General features: G+C 49.7%; 1 protein-coding gene across 4 annotated transcripts in view; it reads left to right on the top strand.

Moving 5' to 3' along the window:
* LOC133363905 (transcription factor COE3-like) overlaps positions 1-15,850 on the top strand; it is a 119,826-nt gene that overhangs the window by 97,955 nt on the left and 6,021 nt on the right. For 3 of the 4 annotated variants that reach the window (XM_061583619.1, XM_061583616.1, XM_061583617.1), the window contains 4 exons: positions 7,448-7,513; positions 11,949-12,126; positions 12,818-13,003; positions 15,139-15,327. In XM_061583619.1, coding sequence (XP_061439603.1) covers positions 7,448-7,513; positions 11,949-12,126; positions 12,818-13,003; positions 15,139-15,327 — 619 coding nt within the window. The remainder of the gene's footprint in view (positions 1-7,447; positions 7,514-11,948; positions 12,127-12,817; positions 13,004-15,138; positions 15,328-15,850) is intronic. The other variant, XM_061583618.1, reaches the window with a different exon arrangement.

Raw genomic sequence — 15,850 nt, 5'->3', positions numbered from 1 at the left:
AGGGATGGTGAGAATTCAGCTAAATTCAGATTGAGCAGCGGATTTTTCAATGGTCCATATATTCTCCAACTTTGCGGAGCGATCCTATTTGCTCCAAACGTCAGTGGCTTTCCCCCACACACATTGTTTTTCCCCCTTGAATATTGCCTCAAATATATATATATATATATATATATATTACTGTTTTTTTCTCACAGCACAGCAGTACAGCTCTCTGCCGCCCCCTCCCACCACCACTCGAATAATCCAAAATCCAAACAGAAGGAAAAAAGCCAAATCTCACCCACATTTACTCTAGGAGGAGTTGGAGGGGCACTGAAAGCTGCTTTCCTGTTTTCCTTTCTGAAAAGAAACAGCCGATCTCTGATTGCTAACATGAAAACTGACCAGCCTCAGTCATAGCAGAGAAAGAGGAGGAAGTGGTGAACTGCTTTCCTTTCATTTAACAATATTTTCTTTCAAATTATCAATATTTTCTTTCAAAATATTGATATTTGCATTCCTTTATTGATATTCTCTTTCAGAATGTTGATATTGTGCATATTGAATATTGAAATAAAATATCAATATTTTGAAAGAATGTGTCAATATTTTTGGAGAGGAGGAAAAATTGGATCGATAAAAGCAGACAAAGAGCTAACTCGAATCGATGCTGCCTGCTAGGTTGACAGAATGCTTTTGAAGCGGCACCAGCTAACGAATCCCATCCCTAGGCCAGAGTGATACTAGACACACGCATCAGAGGTGGCTGCTGGGAGCGAATCAGTAGTGTGCGTCAGCAAAGCTCCGCACACCTCCCTGACATGCCAGCACTCAGACCCCCTCAATTAGTTTTGTGTCTGCTTAGACAGGTCGCTCCTTTGTTCCACTCGCTCCCGCTGTCCTTGGCAAAGTGTTGCTAATGCCTCTGGGCAGAGAACAGCTGGCGGCGAGAGGGAGGGCCTTCAGATGGAGAATGACAGTGGGAAGCGGCCTCCAAATTGGAGCCATTTGTCATGGTCTGACAGGGCCACGGCAATCTCTCCCGCTGCTGATGCCACTGCCACTTTCCTTTGTACAAATCTCCCTTTGGTGGTGGAGTGCACTGCAGGGCATTCCCGTGGCCTAGGCATGCTCAGAAACCGGAAGCTGGAGAAAAGAATTGGGAAACTGAGTACAAGGAGATAGCAAGTGCTCTACTGGATCAAGCCAAGAGTCCTCCTTCTCCAGCAGCAGCAGCAACATTGTGATGCTCATGGGTACTTCTTAGCAGGACGTGTAGCTGATGGCTGCCCCAGTTCAGCCTTTGCCAATCTGTTACTCTCCTGTTGTTTTGGACTACAACTCCCAACAGCCCCAGCCGGCCGGTCCAAAACATCGGGAGGGCCAAAAACAGTTGTGGTCCAAAACATCGGGAGGGCACTGGGTTGGCGAAGGCTACGGTTGTTTTCCCCATTCTTTTCCTTTTCTAGCCATTTCATTCCCTTTATTTGCAAAAATGTCTATACTGCCAACGTGTAAAAACAAAAATTGGTGGTGATCAGCATAAAATCAACAGTAAAACTACATTCATGAAACAAGTACAAAGCACATCACAAATCAGTAGACCCACTTAATGTATCAAGATAGCTGGATCATCCATCGGGGGAAACTCAAGTGAACAATGGAGTTTTCAGGAGCCACCAAATCACCTGCCTGATGTTCATTGAGAGTAGCCACCCTCAACACATTGCATGGTAATGAATTCCATAAGCTAACAAGGTGGTGGTGTGTAAAGGAACGACTTTGTCATTTGTCCTGAAGCTACCAACAGGCCTAGGAGAAGGGCTGTGGTAGAGCATCTGGTTTTGCTTGCGGAAGGCCTCGGGTTCAATCCCATAAGAACATAAGAAAAGTCTTGCTGGATTATGCCAGTGGCCCATCCAGTCTAGTATCCGGCTCTTACTGTGGCCAACAAGATGCGCCAATGGGAAGCCCGCAAGCAGGACCTGAGTGCAAAAGCGGTCTCCCCTCCTGCGGTTTCCAGCAATTAGTATTCAGAAACATACTGTCTCCAACCTTGGGGCTGGGAATGTCCACCATCTGGAATCATAGAATCACAGAATCGTAAAGTTGGAAGAGGCCTATAAGGCCATCCAGTCCACCCCCTGCTCAATGCAGGAATCCAACTTAAAGCATACTCGACAGTTGGCTGTCCAGCTGCCTCTTGAATGCCTCCAGTGTTGGAGAGCCAACCAGCTCCCTAGGTCACTGGTTCCATTGTCGTACTGCCCTAACAGTTAGGATATTGTTCAGCTGAAATCTGACTTCCTGTAACTTGAGCCCATTATTCCGTGTCCTGCACTCTGGGATGATCAAGAAAAGATTGCGGCCCTCCTCTGTGTGGCAACCTTTCATGTACTTGAAGAGTGCTATCATATCTCCCCTCAGTCTTCTCTTCTCCAAGCTAAACATGCCCAGTTCTTTCAGTCTCTCCTCATAGGGCTTTGTTTCCAGTCTCCTAATCATCCTTGTTGCCCTCCTCTGAACCTGTTCCAGTTTGTCTGCATCCTTCTTAAAATGTGGTGTCCAGAACTGGATGCAGTACTCAAGAGGAGACCTAACCAGTGCCAAATAGAGGGGAACTAATACTTCACGCAATTTGGAAAGCTACCGCCCACCGTTTTGTAGGCAATGCTAAGCTAGCCTTTCAAAGGTGCTAGCCTTTAAGAGCAGCTCAACCTGTGGAAATTAGCATCTGTTTATGGTACAGAGATAAATATTTTTACCTGCGGAGTTGACATTCCTCCCCTCTCCAGTAAGTTTGAAGGGCTGCGTTTTGCTGCATGCCAAACCATGTAGGGACATTTGCCCTGCCAACAGAGAGATTCCCTGGCTGCCATCGTGAGCCTTGACAGAGGGCCCCCAGCCCCTAGGAGAGGGTTATTAATTGTGACAGTGAACCTCTGTATCCCTGGATTTCTCTCTGCCTTCCCAAAGACTTCAAGGTAGTGGCTAGTCTAGGCCAGTCATTCATCATAATTAAGCTACCTGCCGTATCCAGGCTATGATGAAGCAGACCCTCCCTCCTTTCTCAGTGCATACACACCCCTTGTCCCATGCATCATACGGAACTGACAACAGGTATACACAGTAATTGTGTGTGTCTGTGCGTGCACAAACTTAACTCCAACCTGGCCAGAGTGGTGCAGGCTGGCAAGAAGGCACAGTAGTGTCTTGCTTTTTTAGTGGATTCAGTTGAAAGAGGCACGCGGTGTGCCTAAACAGGTTTGGCAGGTTTTCGATTGGAAAAAAAACCCTGTGAGACTTGAAGGCAGTCCATTTCCATTTTTTTAAAAAGGGTTCTCTGTCTCCAGCCTTTATTTGATCTCTTGAACAAATTCCGACGGAAACATTTACTTGGGAATTGACAATCCATGTAAACTTTCCCCAAGGTGCCTGTATGTGCAGACAGGATCCCAGATTTTTTGGCTGAGTCCTGCTCACTGATTTAGCTGATGCTTGCTGCCGTGTAAGGAAAGTGTCTAGGGTGGAGCAGCCCCACATGGCCGAAATCCCCACGGCAACTCCACCAGCCCATAGAGGTGGAGGGGACGGTTCCTTTTCGGCAAGGGGAGTTAGACATTGAGCTGCACTCAGCCGTAGTCTTCCTTCCCCCTCCGTTGCTGCTTAGGCCCAGGAATAACTGGGCGTTTTATGTCACTGTAACGGGAGCTAAATGTGTGCGCATCGGGCCGGCCGTCGCTCCCCCCCTCCCCAACACCCCCCCCCGCTCCATTACCGTATTGATTGGGGAGATATTGCAGAAGACAGAAGGGCAAGAACTTCTGATTGCCGGCACTTAGCTTGACAGCAATCCGATAGCCTTGAGATCCTGATGTATAGTCTAGAGCCAGCAGGCAGGTCTTGTTGCTGTCATCTCTCTTTGTTTGGGGGGTAGGGAAGGGCCAGGGAGCGGGTTGAGGAGCACAACAGGGAGCTCTCTCCCCAAGAGGCAACTGGAATTGGATGGCAATCATGCCCTCTTCGAGCCCTCCAGATGCTGCCTGGGGCTGATAGGAGTTGTAGTCCAAAACATCCGGAGGGCACCACGTTGGCGAAGGCCCTTCAGGACTTTTATGCCACTGTCTCACATGACCATAACAGTTCGCTAGGTGCTGCGCAAGGTGTGTGAGAAACCTTTTGTTACTACTGTTGCAAGTTTTTCCTATTTACTTGTTGACTATGTAAGTCACCTTGATGCATGCCTGAAGTTAGAAAAAGAATTTCCCCAGGACCTCGTCATGCCATCAGCCTTGTTTCCACCAAGGGCTTGTCTCTGTATGTCACACATTTGAAACGGCTTTGAAAGAGGAAGCCTCTGGCTGTTGGCACAGAATCCCCTCAAAAGAACCGTCAAATCATAGGTCACCTCTTTGGTCGGAGGCGTGTTCTGGGCTTTCTTGGTTGTGTTGTCATCCTGTGTAAAACTCACACGAGGAGTAGTGCCTTGGATCAATCTGTTTGTGGTTCTGACATTTTTTATTTTATTTTTACTGTGCTGTTTATCCCTGTAAGCTTTTAATTTGATGGTGGGGAGGATTGAGGGGGAGGATGGTGCCACATGTAAAATTATGCAAATTCTAAGAGATCTGACTTTTGCCCAGACACAACAAAACTCTGTGTGTTTTCTCTCTTTCTGTCTGGTGGGGTCAGGAGGGGAGGAGGAGAAACAAACAGTTGTCCTCAGCTCTCTGCCAAAATCCCAAATGTGCCCAGAGACCCAAAACGCTTGGTGGTTCCTGCAGTTAGGATATGGGAATGTGCTTTGCATGCAGATGGTCTGGTTAGAGCTACCGTGTGGGAAGTGTCTCAGGTGCCACCAAGAAATAAAGTGGTTAGTTTGATTCCATCCTGTGTGACTGTGTGCTTGCATGCAGAAGATATAGATGGATGGATGTTGCCTTCTAGTGGAAATCTACATAGACATTAAGTGCCCTGTGCACCTCGCTAGAGGACACTCCCAGTAAAGAGCATTTGTGCTTGCGATGTGCAGAGAGGCTTGGGAAGAGAGGCCCAGTGGAAGGACAAAAGCTGTTTTCCCATGTGAGCCTTGAACGGGCTTTTCTTTAAATCAGCTCCTATCTGAGTTGTGAGCCATCACAGTTGAGCTCATGAATAGTTTTGGCAGTGCCCAAAAACACCTTCCCTTTTTTTTTTTGGTGGTTTTTAGCACTCGTAATGAAAATGTCTGTGTCTTCCAGGGGTTTTCCAACTTGAAGGGGCCTGGGTCAGCGCCAGAGGTCAGCATGGTCAGGGACCTGACAAGGCCCATGTCCCAGTAGGGGTCCCAATCCCCAGAGCATCCTCACTCTGCTCTTCCTCCCTGTTACTGCTGGCTGTTCACCTGCACTGAGGGTAGAGGAGAGAAAGAGAGCAGGGCACCTTGTCCTCTCCCTCTGGGAGGGACTGTGGATTGGAGAGACGGAGAGGCAAGCAAATGGGCAACAGTGACCATAGGCCCTTCTCCAAGTCCTCCCTCTGAGGGAGGCTCAGAAGGTGGTGACAAGAGAGAGGGCCTTTTCCGTTGCAGCTCCCTATGTGTGTAATATGCCCCCTAGCGAAGTCCGCCTGGCTCCTTCATTGACATCTTCTTGGTGCCAGGTAAAGATGTTCCTTTGCTCCCAGGCATTTGATAGATTAAGATGTTTTGTTTTAATATACTGCCATACCTTCCTGTGGCTGCATAGGGGTGCTATTGCTATTGTTTTGTTGTTTATTGTTATGTTTTTATAGTGTGTTTATTTGTTTTTGCTTTAACATTGTGTAAGTCGCTTAGGGACCTTCAGGTATCAAGCAACTTTATTATCATTATCGTTATTAAATAATAATAATAATAATAATAATAATAATAATAGGATGGTGAAGGTAGGTGCACTCAGGGAGGGCCCCGATTGAGACCATCTTGCCCAAGGGCTCCCAAAACACATGACACTAGAACCACATTTTGACTTGTCTCCTGAGGAACCTTTGTGCGTCTGCCACAGAGCCCCTGGATTCTGGTGTCATGGATCCCCTGTGGTTCATACTCAGTGCTGACTAGGCCTGTTGAGCCACATGGTTGCCCTGCTTAACCTGAGAGGGTGTCCACAAACACACACACACATATAACTGTTGCTAGACGTTGCAAAGTGGTGGACAAGCTGTTCTCTAGGGAAACAGGTCCCCTATCTGCTCATTGAAGAACTCCAGGAGACAAGTTAGAAAGCCTCTGGCTGATGCATTGGCTTTGCCCAGGCTGATCCCATCTATTGTGTGATCCCTGATTGGTTGGGATCAGGCACATGACTAATCCAGGTGGAAGACAGAGGCAGCAGCCCAGGAAATGATGGCACCAAACAAGAGCCAGAAGGTGGGGTGGGGTGGGATATTTGCAGAGTCAAAGTCTGTGAGTTTGTGCTCCAGAAACCTGAAAACTAGAGAATATTTGGCCCGGCTCTGGATAAACACTACATAGGCTGCAGCAAACATTTAATTTGTCTTGAGATTTCTCTCCCACGCTGATAGCCCTCACACACAAAACATGAGCATGAGCCCCTGGTTGTCACAGGTCAAAGTGCCCTCGTGGAGGGTGGAACTGATTCCTCCTCCTGCAGTGCCACAGCTTCGAGTCAGTCCTTTGAGCGCAGGAGCTTCCAGGAGGGGTGATTCCAGGGTTGTCCTGTTTGCTTGTAGGAAACATTTGCATGTTGAGGAACAGCAACGCCAGCAGGGCTGCCAGAGGCTCAAGGACGGGCAGGATGTCTGCGTTAGCTCTTGGGGGTGGTTGTTTGGAACTGCAAGGTACATCCAGATAGGTATAATGTGCGTAATGTATTTCAGTTGGATGCTTAGATAAGGAGAGGGCATTTTCAGTCGTGCCTCTCCCTGACTATGGGATGCTTTCCCCAGTAAGGCCCACCAGTACCCACTAGAACATCTTTTTGATGCCAGCTTAACACCTTCCTCTTTTCCCAAGTGAATTGCAACAGGTTGCCATGGCACATATTCTGCTGATGATTTACTCTTGCTGTTCTTGAAGTGATTCTGGAGCTTGCTGTTTTTGTTGATGATTGCTATGTTTCTAACTCTGCATTTTTGTATACATAAGTCGCCAAGGCCAGTCTTTGCCGACCTGGTGCCCTCCAGATGTTTTGTTCTGAGGCTCCCATCAGTCCCAGAAAGCAACAGCTGTGTTCCCATCACTTCCAGCATCACTTGGCCATGCTGACTGCAGCTAATGGGCGCTGTAGTCCAAACCATCTGGGGTGCACCAGGTTGGTGCAAGCTGGCCTAGAGACTGATTTTGTATTAAGCGACCAGTCAAATTAATAATCACCATAATTAATAATGGAAAATAATAAATATTGGGGGGGATGGCAATTCCATTGAAGGTTTACCCCCCCAAAGGGATGTGCCACCAGACTCTCCTTTGCTTCTCTCACCACAGGAGGTGCTACTGAAGAGAGCGGCTGACCTGGTAGAAGCCTTGTACGGAATGCCACACAACAACCAGGTACGCATCAGAGCTCCTCAGGGTAGGGATGGGAGCTGGGAGGCACGTAACATAAGAAGAGCTTTCCGGATCAGCCAGATAGCCCATTTGGTCCGGTGTCCTGTTCTCACAGTGGCCAACCAGATGCTAATGGGATGCCTGCAAGCAGGACCCGAGTGCAAGAGCACTCTCCCCTTCTGTGGTTTCCAGCAACTGGTATTCGGAAGCATACAGCCTCTGACAGCAGAGGTAGAATATATCCCTCGCGGTTAGTAGCATAGCATTCTCCATGAATTTGTCTTGTCCTCTTTTAAAGCCCTCCAACTTGGTGGCCGCTACTGCTGCCTGGGGGGTAGTGAATTCCATAGCTGTGGGCAAGGGCTTTCTTTTGTCTGTCCTGAATTCTCCCAAGATTCAGCTTCATTGGATGTCCATGGGGTCTAGTGTTATGGCAGATGTTTGAGCAAGATGGCCCCCTCTTACGTCAGTGAGCCCTGTGGGTGCCCTTCTGTGCTCTCCCACAGTGCCCCGGAACACCCACCGTATGGCATTGTGGGACACTTTAAATGGCAGCCAGCAAAAGACCTGCCTTGTCCAATTCACACCAATTCACACAAATATCCGACCGGTCCATCTAGCTCGGTACTGTCTATGCTAAAAGACTGCTCAACCCCTTATATACCCAAGGTGCGGGTCTCTTGCAGATACCATCTTATCAGGAGGTCCATTCTGCACAATATAGGCATGGGCCCTTTCGTGCAGTGGCACTTACCCTTTGGCATTCTCTCCCGTTAAACATTAAGCTGTCTCTGCTGCCTTTTTGGTGCCTACTGAAGACTTTCCTCTTTCAGCAAGCTTTTTAGGTAGAGATCTTTCCCAGTCTGCATCTCTGTTGGAATTGTGTTTTAGCTGCTTTGATTGTTTTGTCTCCTGTGCGTTTGCTACCCTGAACTCCTTTGGGAGGAAGGGCGGGATATAAATTTAACGAAATGTATAAATACACTGGCCAGCAGGAGCTCTTCGGGGTTTCAGGCAGAGGTCTCTCCCAGCTGTACCTGGAGATGCTGGGGATTGAGCCAGGGGCCTTCTGCATGCAAAGCAGGTGTTCTTATCCCTGAGGTACGGCTCTTCTGCTCCCAGACCTGGTACAGAGAGGCCAGGGGCTCACATCAGCAGGGAGCCCTGTCAGAATGATGTCCCTACAGCTGCTCAAAAATGTTGGGTGCTGGTACTGGCCTACCTCACAGGGTCATTGTAAGGAGACCTGCCCTGGAACCTTATGGTGAGGTGAGAAATCAAATTATAATTAACAATGCTGGGAGGAAGGGCGGGATATAAATCAAATAATAAATAAATAAAAATGATGATGATGATCCAAACGTTTGCACTTTGCATAGGTCGGTGCATTTGGCTGGGGATAGTCATCCGGAGAATTTTATGTCCCACTCTCAATCCTGTTGCCGTGCCAGTAATTATTTCCATGTCCTGGACTTTGTTTGCTGCCCACCCTCTGCTCTCCCCCCATACACACACACAACCTTGCATTGAGCTGGCCGGCCCCACATGAGGGCCTGGCTCTTTAGAGATACATCTGTTTGTCATTAGGAATTCCAACGCTGTTAAGTAACAGGCTTCCCGCGGCCCCGTCCATCCCGCACCCCCGTAACTGGGCCCAGCCGGTGTTTTCACGGCTCAGTAGCGGTTAGCACCACCTGGGCGGATATTGCTGTGGGCTCGTGGAGGCGTCGGGTCAGGCCATTGCGTGGGAAGCATTTGGCTTTGCTCTGAGGCCTCCTTTTTCTTCTGGAAGTCCCTGCTGTTGTTTTGCTCCCGCTCTGCCTTCCCAGGGCATAAATCTTGCCCGCTGCGGCTTGCAACACTACGGCAGGGCACAGCTCTCGGCCTGCCTCCTCAGGGGATGGGGAAGCCAGGCTTCAGTCGAAGCTCAGTGCTTGGATGCACCTGCCTTTTTCAGCCCAAGGGCCACATTCCCTTGTGCATACCCTTCTGGGAGCCACATACCAATGGTGGGCGGGGCCAGAGGCAAAAGTGGGCGGGGCCAGGAACAAGAGTGGGCAGGGCAAAAGATGTGGCTCTTACCTTTGAACGGTCGGCCACATTCCAGCCACACACGTCAGAGGTTTCTGTACACACACATATCCACACACACACCTCATCTCTCCATCCAGGCAAACAAGGTATTCTCATAGCTCAAGGGCACATTCCAGCCAGCCAGAAGCACTGTCGGAGGGCGCAGAGCAGGGTGGGTGAGGGTTTTGGCTTGAGGAGGACCCTCAGGGCCAGATAGACAGGCCGGGAGGACCGCATCTGGGCCCCAGGCCTGAGGTTGCCCATCCCTGCTGGAGAGCATCATGGGCAAAGGCACAGGGAAGAAGGAGCCAGGGGCACCCCCTCCCCCTCCCCCATTTATCTTTCAAAGTGAGGCGCGTGCAGACATTCCCACCAGCACCCCACACATATGGGACAGAAGCAGGACCGTGTCTGCCAGCCACTTCCCCCCCATGCTGACCCACCTATTGGCCACACACACACACCAGCAGTCTCACATTCGCCATTAACACGGAAGCCCCTGGCGTGCGCGCAACCCTTTGACATTAATCCTTTAAAGGGAACTCCCATAAAGCCCATCAACAGCGGCACGAGGAGGAGGAGGAGTTTACATTTACATCCCACCGTTCCTCCAAGGAGCTCAAGGCGGTATACATGGTTCTCCTCCCCCACTCCCCGTTTTATCCGGACAACAACCCTGTGAGGTAGGTCAGGCTGAGAGGCAGCGAGCTTCATGATTTCAGCCCTGGTTTCCTAGATCCTGGTTGAACGTTCTAACCACTGCACCACCAGTGTTGCAGCAGTGGGGAGGGGCAGAGAAAGGTCCATCTGCTTTACCCCTTTGGTTTAATACCGAATTCTCCCGCTACTAACAGGGCCAATTAGCTGTTAGGACAGAAATGAGATATAGGTAAGCGACAGGTGGGGTATAAAAAAGCAGATGGCGGCTCTTGCTTCCTTGAGCATATTATTATTATTATTATTATTATTATTGTTATTGTTATTATTATTATTATTATTATTAAATTTACATCCTGCCCTTTCTCCCAAAGGAGCCCAGGGTGGCAAACATAGCAAAACAATTGAACAACAACAAAAAGAGAATCTTTCTTAAAACAAAAAAGTCTTTAAAAACCTTCCAAAATGCAGTCCCAGTTTAACAGCATTTGCCTGGGGTTCCTGCCTCCAGCTTTCTCTGCTAGTCTCCAAGGGTAACTGAAGTATTCTGGACAGCCAAAACTGCAGCGCCTTGCCCCAGGGGAACTAAGAGAGCAGTGTGTGTGTGTGTGCCAGGGGGGCAACTGTTATGCCAAGATTGTACAGTGTGGGAGCGGGGGGGGGGGAAGTAGGTCATCCCAGGAAGGCCCTTCCTGACCCAGTGGAACACCAGAGCAGGGACAACTGCAGGATGCCCATTTTGCACTCCATGGAGACTGGTCCTTTAGGGAGACTGGGGCCCTGCCCCACCAGCTTCAGTCTGCCCACAGCCAGCCCCCACCCTGCTTTAACCTCCCTAGCTAGCAGCCAGTCCCGGTGGTGGCCATGACTGTCCGCTTCCTCCTCCTTATTCTCTGTACAACTCCACAGGGAGGAAGACGGGAGCAGCCTCCCACTGTCGTTGGCTCTCGTTCCACCCACGGTGGGTCTCCCTGCCTTCTGCCCTGCCAGTCCCAGCGGGCACCAACCGCCACTGCTGGCATGCATGCCCAGTAGGGGTGGGGTCCGCTGCCTCGTTCCGATCTGCTTGTATTCCAATAGTCCGCTGTTCAATCCTGATCCGCCTTTTTTTGTTCCCGCTTGCTTTTGTACTTGCCAATTCGATCCACTGTGTGTTTGGGGGGGGGGGTGGCAGCAAAAAAAATTACAGGATTTTTAACATAAATGCTTATGTAAATCCATGGAAGTTAATGGATAACAGCGATTGTAATTATGAAGATAATTATGTAAAATCGGGGGGAATTCGGGGGTGGGGGAAGCCAGTTACAGCCCTCCGCAAGAAATCAGTGCCGGTTCGAAAAGACAGCGGACTGTTGGATTCAGTCAATCCGGCACGAAGTCTAATTTAGTGTACATTCTCCCCCATCCCTAAAGCCCAGTAAAATTCTTTTTTTAAATGGTGGTGATATGGCTGGAACTCCACGAATGGAGGTGATATGCTTCTGAATACCAGTTGCTGGAAACCGCAGGAGGGGAGAGAGCTGCTCTTGCGCTGAGGTCCTGCTTGTGGGCTTCCCCATGAGGCATCCGGTTGGCCGCTGTGAGCACAGGAGGCTGGACTAGATGGCCCCCCTTTGGCCTGATCCAGCAAGCTCTTAAGTTCGTAACATATGAACTTAATTACTGTGTTAATTACTTGTATGTGTCTGTTTTCTTCCCTCTCTCTCAGGACATTATTCTGAAAAGAGCAGCCGACATTGCCGAAGCCTTGTACAGCGTCCCGCGCAACCCCAACCAGCTGACCTCGCTGACTGGGAGCCACGCCCATTCGAGCATGATGAGCGTCAACTCCTTTGGGAGCCAGCTGGCTGTCAACATCAGCGAATCAGCCCAGGGCTCAGAGCAAGGTAGGGCAGCTTCAGGCAGCTTCAGCCTTCTATGGGGCTGGTACCTGACCCTATGATCAACGGGGGAGGCCTTCCTCCAAGGACTCTCAACAAGAGGCTCGGATGGTGGAAACAAGAGGAGGCCTTTTCGCTAGTGGCCCCTCATCCACCCAAGGCCTCACCGGCAAGGCAACATTATCATATCTTCATCGCCAAGTTAAGACATTCCTCTATTCCCAGGCGTTAATATATATATATCTTTTTATTTTATTTTATTTTATTTTATTTTATGGAATGTGTTGTTCGTATTTTTTTCATTTTTTGTATACCTAAATCTGTTGTAAGTCGCCTTGAGTCTTCTTCTTTTTAATAGAAAAAAGCTGCCTAAGACATTTAGTAAACTCAGCTACGTAAGACCTGCTTCCCTGGATCAGGCAAAGGAAGGTCCACCTAGACCAGCATCCATTTTTCCAACCGTGCCCATTCAGGGGCTTCTAGGAAGCCCCCAAGCAGGGCATGAAGGCAACAGCCCACTCCCCAGTCACTTGCCCCCAGCGTTTGGCAATGAGAGGTAGACAGCCCCTATATAGGAAGGCACCATTTTACCTCTCATGGCTATACCACTGCTGATGGACCTCTCTTCCCTCCCTGAATTCACGCTCACCCCGTTTTAGCCTGGAGAAGGTTAGGATGTCTTCCCTCTGCTTTGCAGGCTACACGCGTAACACCAGCAGCGTCTCGCCGCGAGGTTACGTCCCCAGCTCCACCCCGCAGCAGAGCAACTACAACACCATCACGTCCAGCATGAACGGTTATGCGGGGGCTGCCATGACCAGCCTAGGGGTCCCCGGATCTCCCAGCTTCCTCAATGGCTCCACGGCCAACTCCCCGTACGCCAGTGAGTTTGTGCGGCTTCTGCAGAGGGAATGTATCTCCAAGCTGTCATGTGTATTCAGAGATGTTCAGATAGAACTCCTCCATCTTAAGAATCTCTCCTTCTCCTCTTTTTTCTTCTTCTTCTTCTTCAAAACAAATTTCTAGCCCTTGGGGTTTAGGTCAGGGGTTCCCAAACTGTGACCTGTGGACCACCACTGGTCCGCGAGTATCATTTGAGTGGTCTGCAACATGTACACCTTAAATAGTCGTGCTGATTTTTAATTTATATGTTTATTGCTTTTTTTGTTTCTCATATTGTATATAATAAAATACAATATTAGAAATACAAGAGGCAGCAAACGTGCAATTAAAAATCCTACAGTAACCTGCAGAGCACATTACAGCCGCTACACCAGACAGAAAAATCATTAACTGGTCCTCCAAGAGCCTCAACAATTTTCAAGTGGTTCGTGGAACCACTGGTTGAGGAACAGGCTTGGAAAAACCGAAGGATGACAAATCTGTCCATTTCTCTTTTTTTCAATTGTAAATACATATCTCTACATTTCCGTATTAATTTGCACACAAAACAAATCCTCATGAAAATTCGTTAGCATTTTAGCGTGAATTCCTCCAACACATTTTTATATGCAGTTTTGACTAATATACCCTTTTTTGCAAGCAGTTTTCCCTGATATGATGCATCCCTGTAGGCTATTTTCACTAACATTTGCATTTTTGTGCAAACTACCTCCTAATATATTCATTTTTGTACACATTGCTTGCCTGGAGAGGTGTATTGCAAAATTCAGCAAAGTGCGAACTTCGAAGGGTAGCTGTGTTCTGGTTTGCTTATCGGTACAAGAAGTGCAAAATCTTAGCTCCTCATTAAAGTGCAAGTAAAATCCAATTTCTCCTCTATCCCTACAATCTCTGTAGCCGCAAAGGTAGAACAGAGGAATCTGACTTCTGAGTCAGACCGCTGGCCCACGCAGCCCAGGGCTGGGAGCTGCTCTTGAGGGTCATAGGCAGAGAAGAGTCTTTCTGGTCACTTGTCCCTTGGCCGTTGTAACCAGAGAGGCTGCCAGGGATTGAACCGGGGACCTTCTGCATTGCAAAGCCACGTGATCTGCCACCTCTGATCTTTGACCCCTTCCTGGAGGGGTTGGGGAGGTGAGTGAGCGAGTCTCCCCAGTGGGTAAAGGATAAGACATCTGGCCTCTGAACAGCTCCAGAAAAGATCGAAGAAGCAAAAAAGACGGAGGAAAACAAGCAGAGCTGAAACATGCCAATATTGTCTCTCTGTGTTTTGGAGTGATAAATTACTCCCAGTTCAAGTGCCTCAGAGGCTGGTCAGGGAGTGGGTGGGGGAGATGGCTGAAGAACTCCAGGACCAGGGAGGACTTGGGCAGAAAGATAGAGTAGACCCACTGAAATGATTAAACTTGTTAGTCATGTCTAGGAACTTCAGTGGGTCTACTCTGGGTGGGACTAGCGTTGAATACAGGGCCAGTGCCGGGGCCCTTGGGCCCCAGCCTTCCCCGGGGCCCGACACCCACATGCACGTACCACTTAGCTACCTTTCCCTTGAAGCGAATGCTGCCCACGCTGTGTGCGCATGCCTGCCATCAACCAAGATGTCAGTTGAGGCTTCCCTAAGGGGCTGATGCCTCCACCGCCATCTTGGTTGATGGCACACATGCATGCTACGCACGCACATACTTGCCATCAACCAAGATGGCAGCAGGGAGATCAGCCCCTTAGGGAAACCTCGACTCACTTCTTGGTTGATGGCAGGCTTGCACCCGCAGCACAACCACCATTTACTTCGAGGGAGAGGTAGGTGGGTCATGCAGGCAGGCATCGTGGGCCTGCGTGGTAGTGAGGGGGTGCCTGGGAGCTCCCTCTCTGCGATCAGCAGCAGGATTGGAAGCTGACACTGCCACAGATCATGGAAGGGAGTGCTACCCGCTCACCCAAAGGAGGGGCCCTCGGCCAGGGCCCGACCTGGCCACCCTCTGGCGCCAGCCCTGGTTGAATACAACCTATAACCCTCCTCTTCACCCACCCTAGCTTCCCCAGTGGTGAGTGCTCATCCTCTCTCGCCCCAACCTGTCCCTCCGCCCAGCTAATTTCTGCCCTTCCCTTTAACGGCAGTCATGCCCTCCAGTCCACCCCTGGGAGCCTCGTCCATTGCCAGCTCCTCCACCCCGGGAGGTGTCTTCTCTTTCTCCCCCGTCAACATGATCTCCGCCGTCAAGCAGAAAAGCGCCTTCGCCCCCGTGGTACGGCCGCAAGCGTCCCCGCCCCCCACCTGCACCAGCGCCAACGGGAACAGCCTCCAGGGTGAGTTGGCCCAGCCCCCTCCTCCTTCAGCTGCAGCTAAGGGCACACAAGGGCGGGAGAGGAGGGGTGGATCAAATGGGACACGGAAAACAAGCCTGTCATTTTTTTTTCTGGATTATGATTTATCATGATTACATTGATATCCCACCTTTTCTCCAAGGTGGCATATGTGGTTCTCCCCATTTTATCCTCACAACAGCCCTGTGAGGTAGACTGAGAAAGAATGACTGGCCCAACCTTGCCCTTCAAACTTTGTGGCTGAATGGGGATTTGAACCCTGGTCCTAGCTCAACACTCTAACCATTATGCCACACAGCTGGGTGTAGTGCATCACCTCCTTTGAGTGGGTCAGGGCAACAGCTGCCATCTTGGCTAAGGTCTTCCCTGGGGACTTGGGAGAGATACCAGCAAGGTGTTCCCACGGCAGAGTTTCGCAAGCCACACCAGCAGCAGACATACATAAGTCTTCCACATGTGGGTCATGTGTGGCCTGACACTCGGGGCCGCTTTAGATGTTATGGAA

The sequence above is a fragment of the Rhineura floridana genome, chromosome 9 (genome assembly GCF_030035675.1).
Source record: "Rhineura floridana isolate rRhiFlo1 chromosome 9, rRhiFlo1.hap2, whole genome shotgun sequence".
NCBI lineage: Eukaryota > Metazoa > Chordata > Lepidosauria > Squamata > Rhineuridae > Rhineura > Rhineura floridana.
This window is presented reverse-complemented; position numbering and strand designations above follow the sequence as displayed.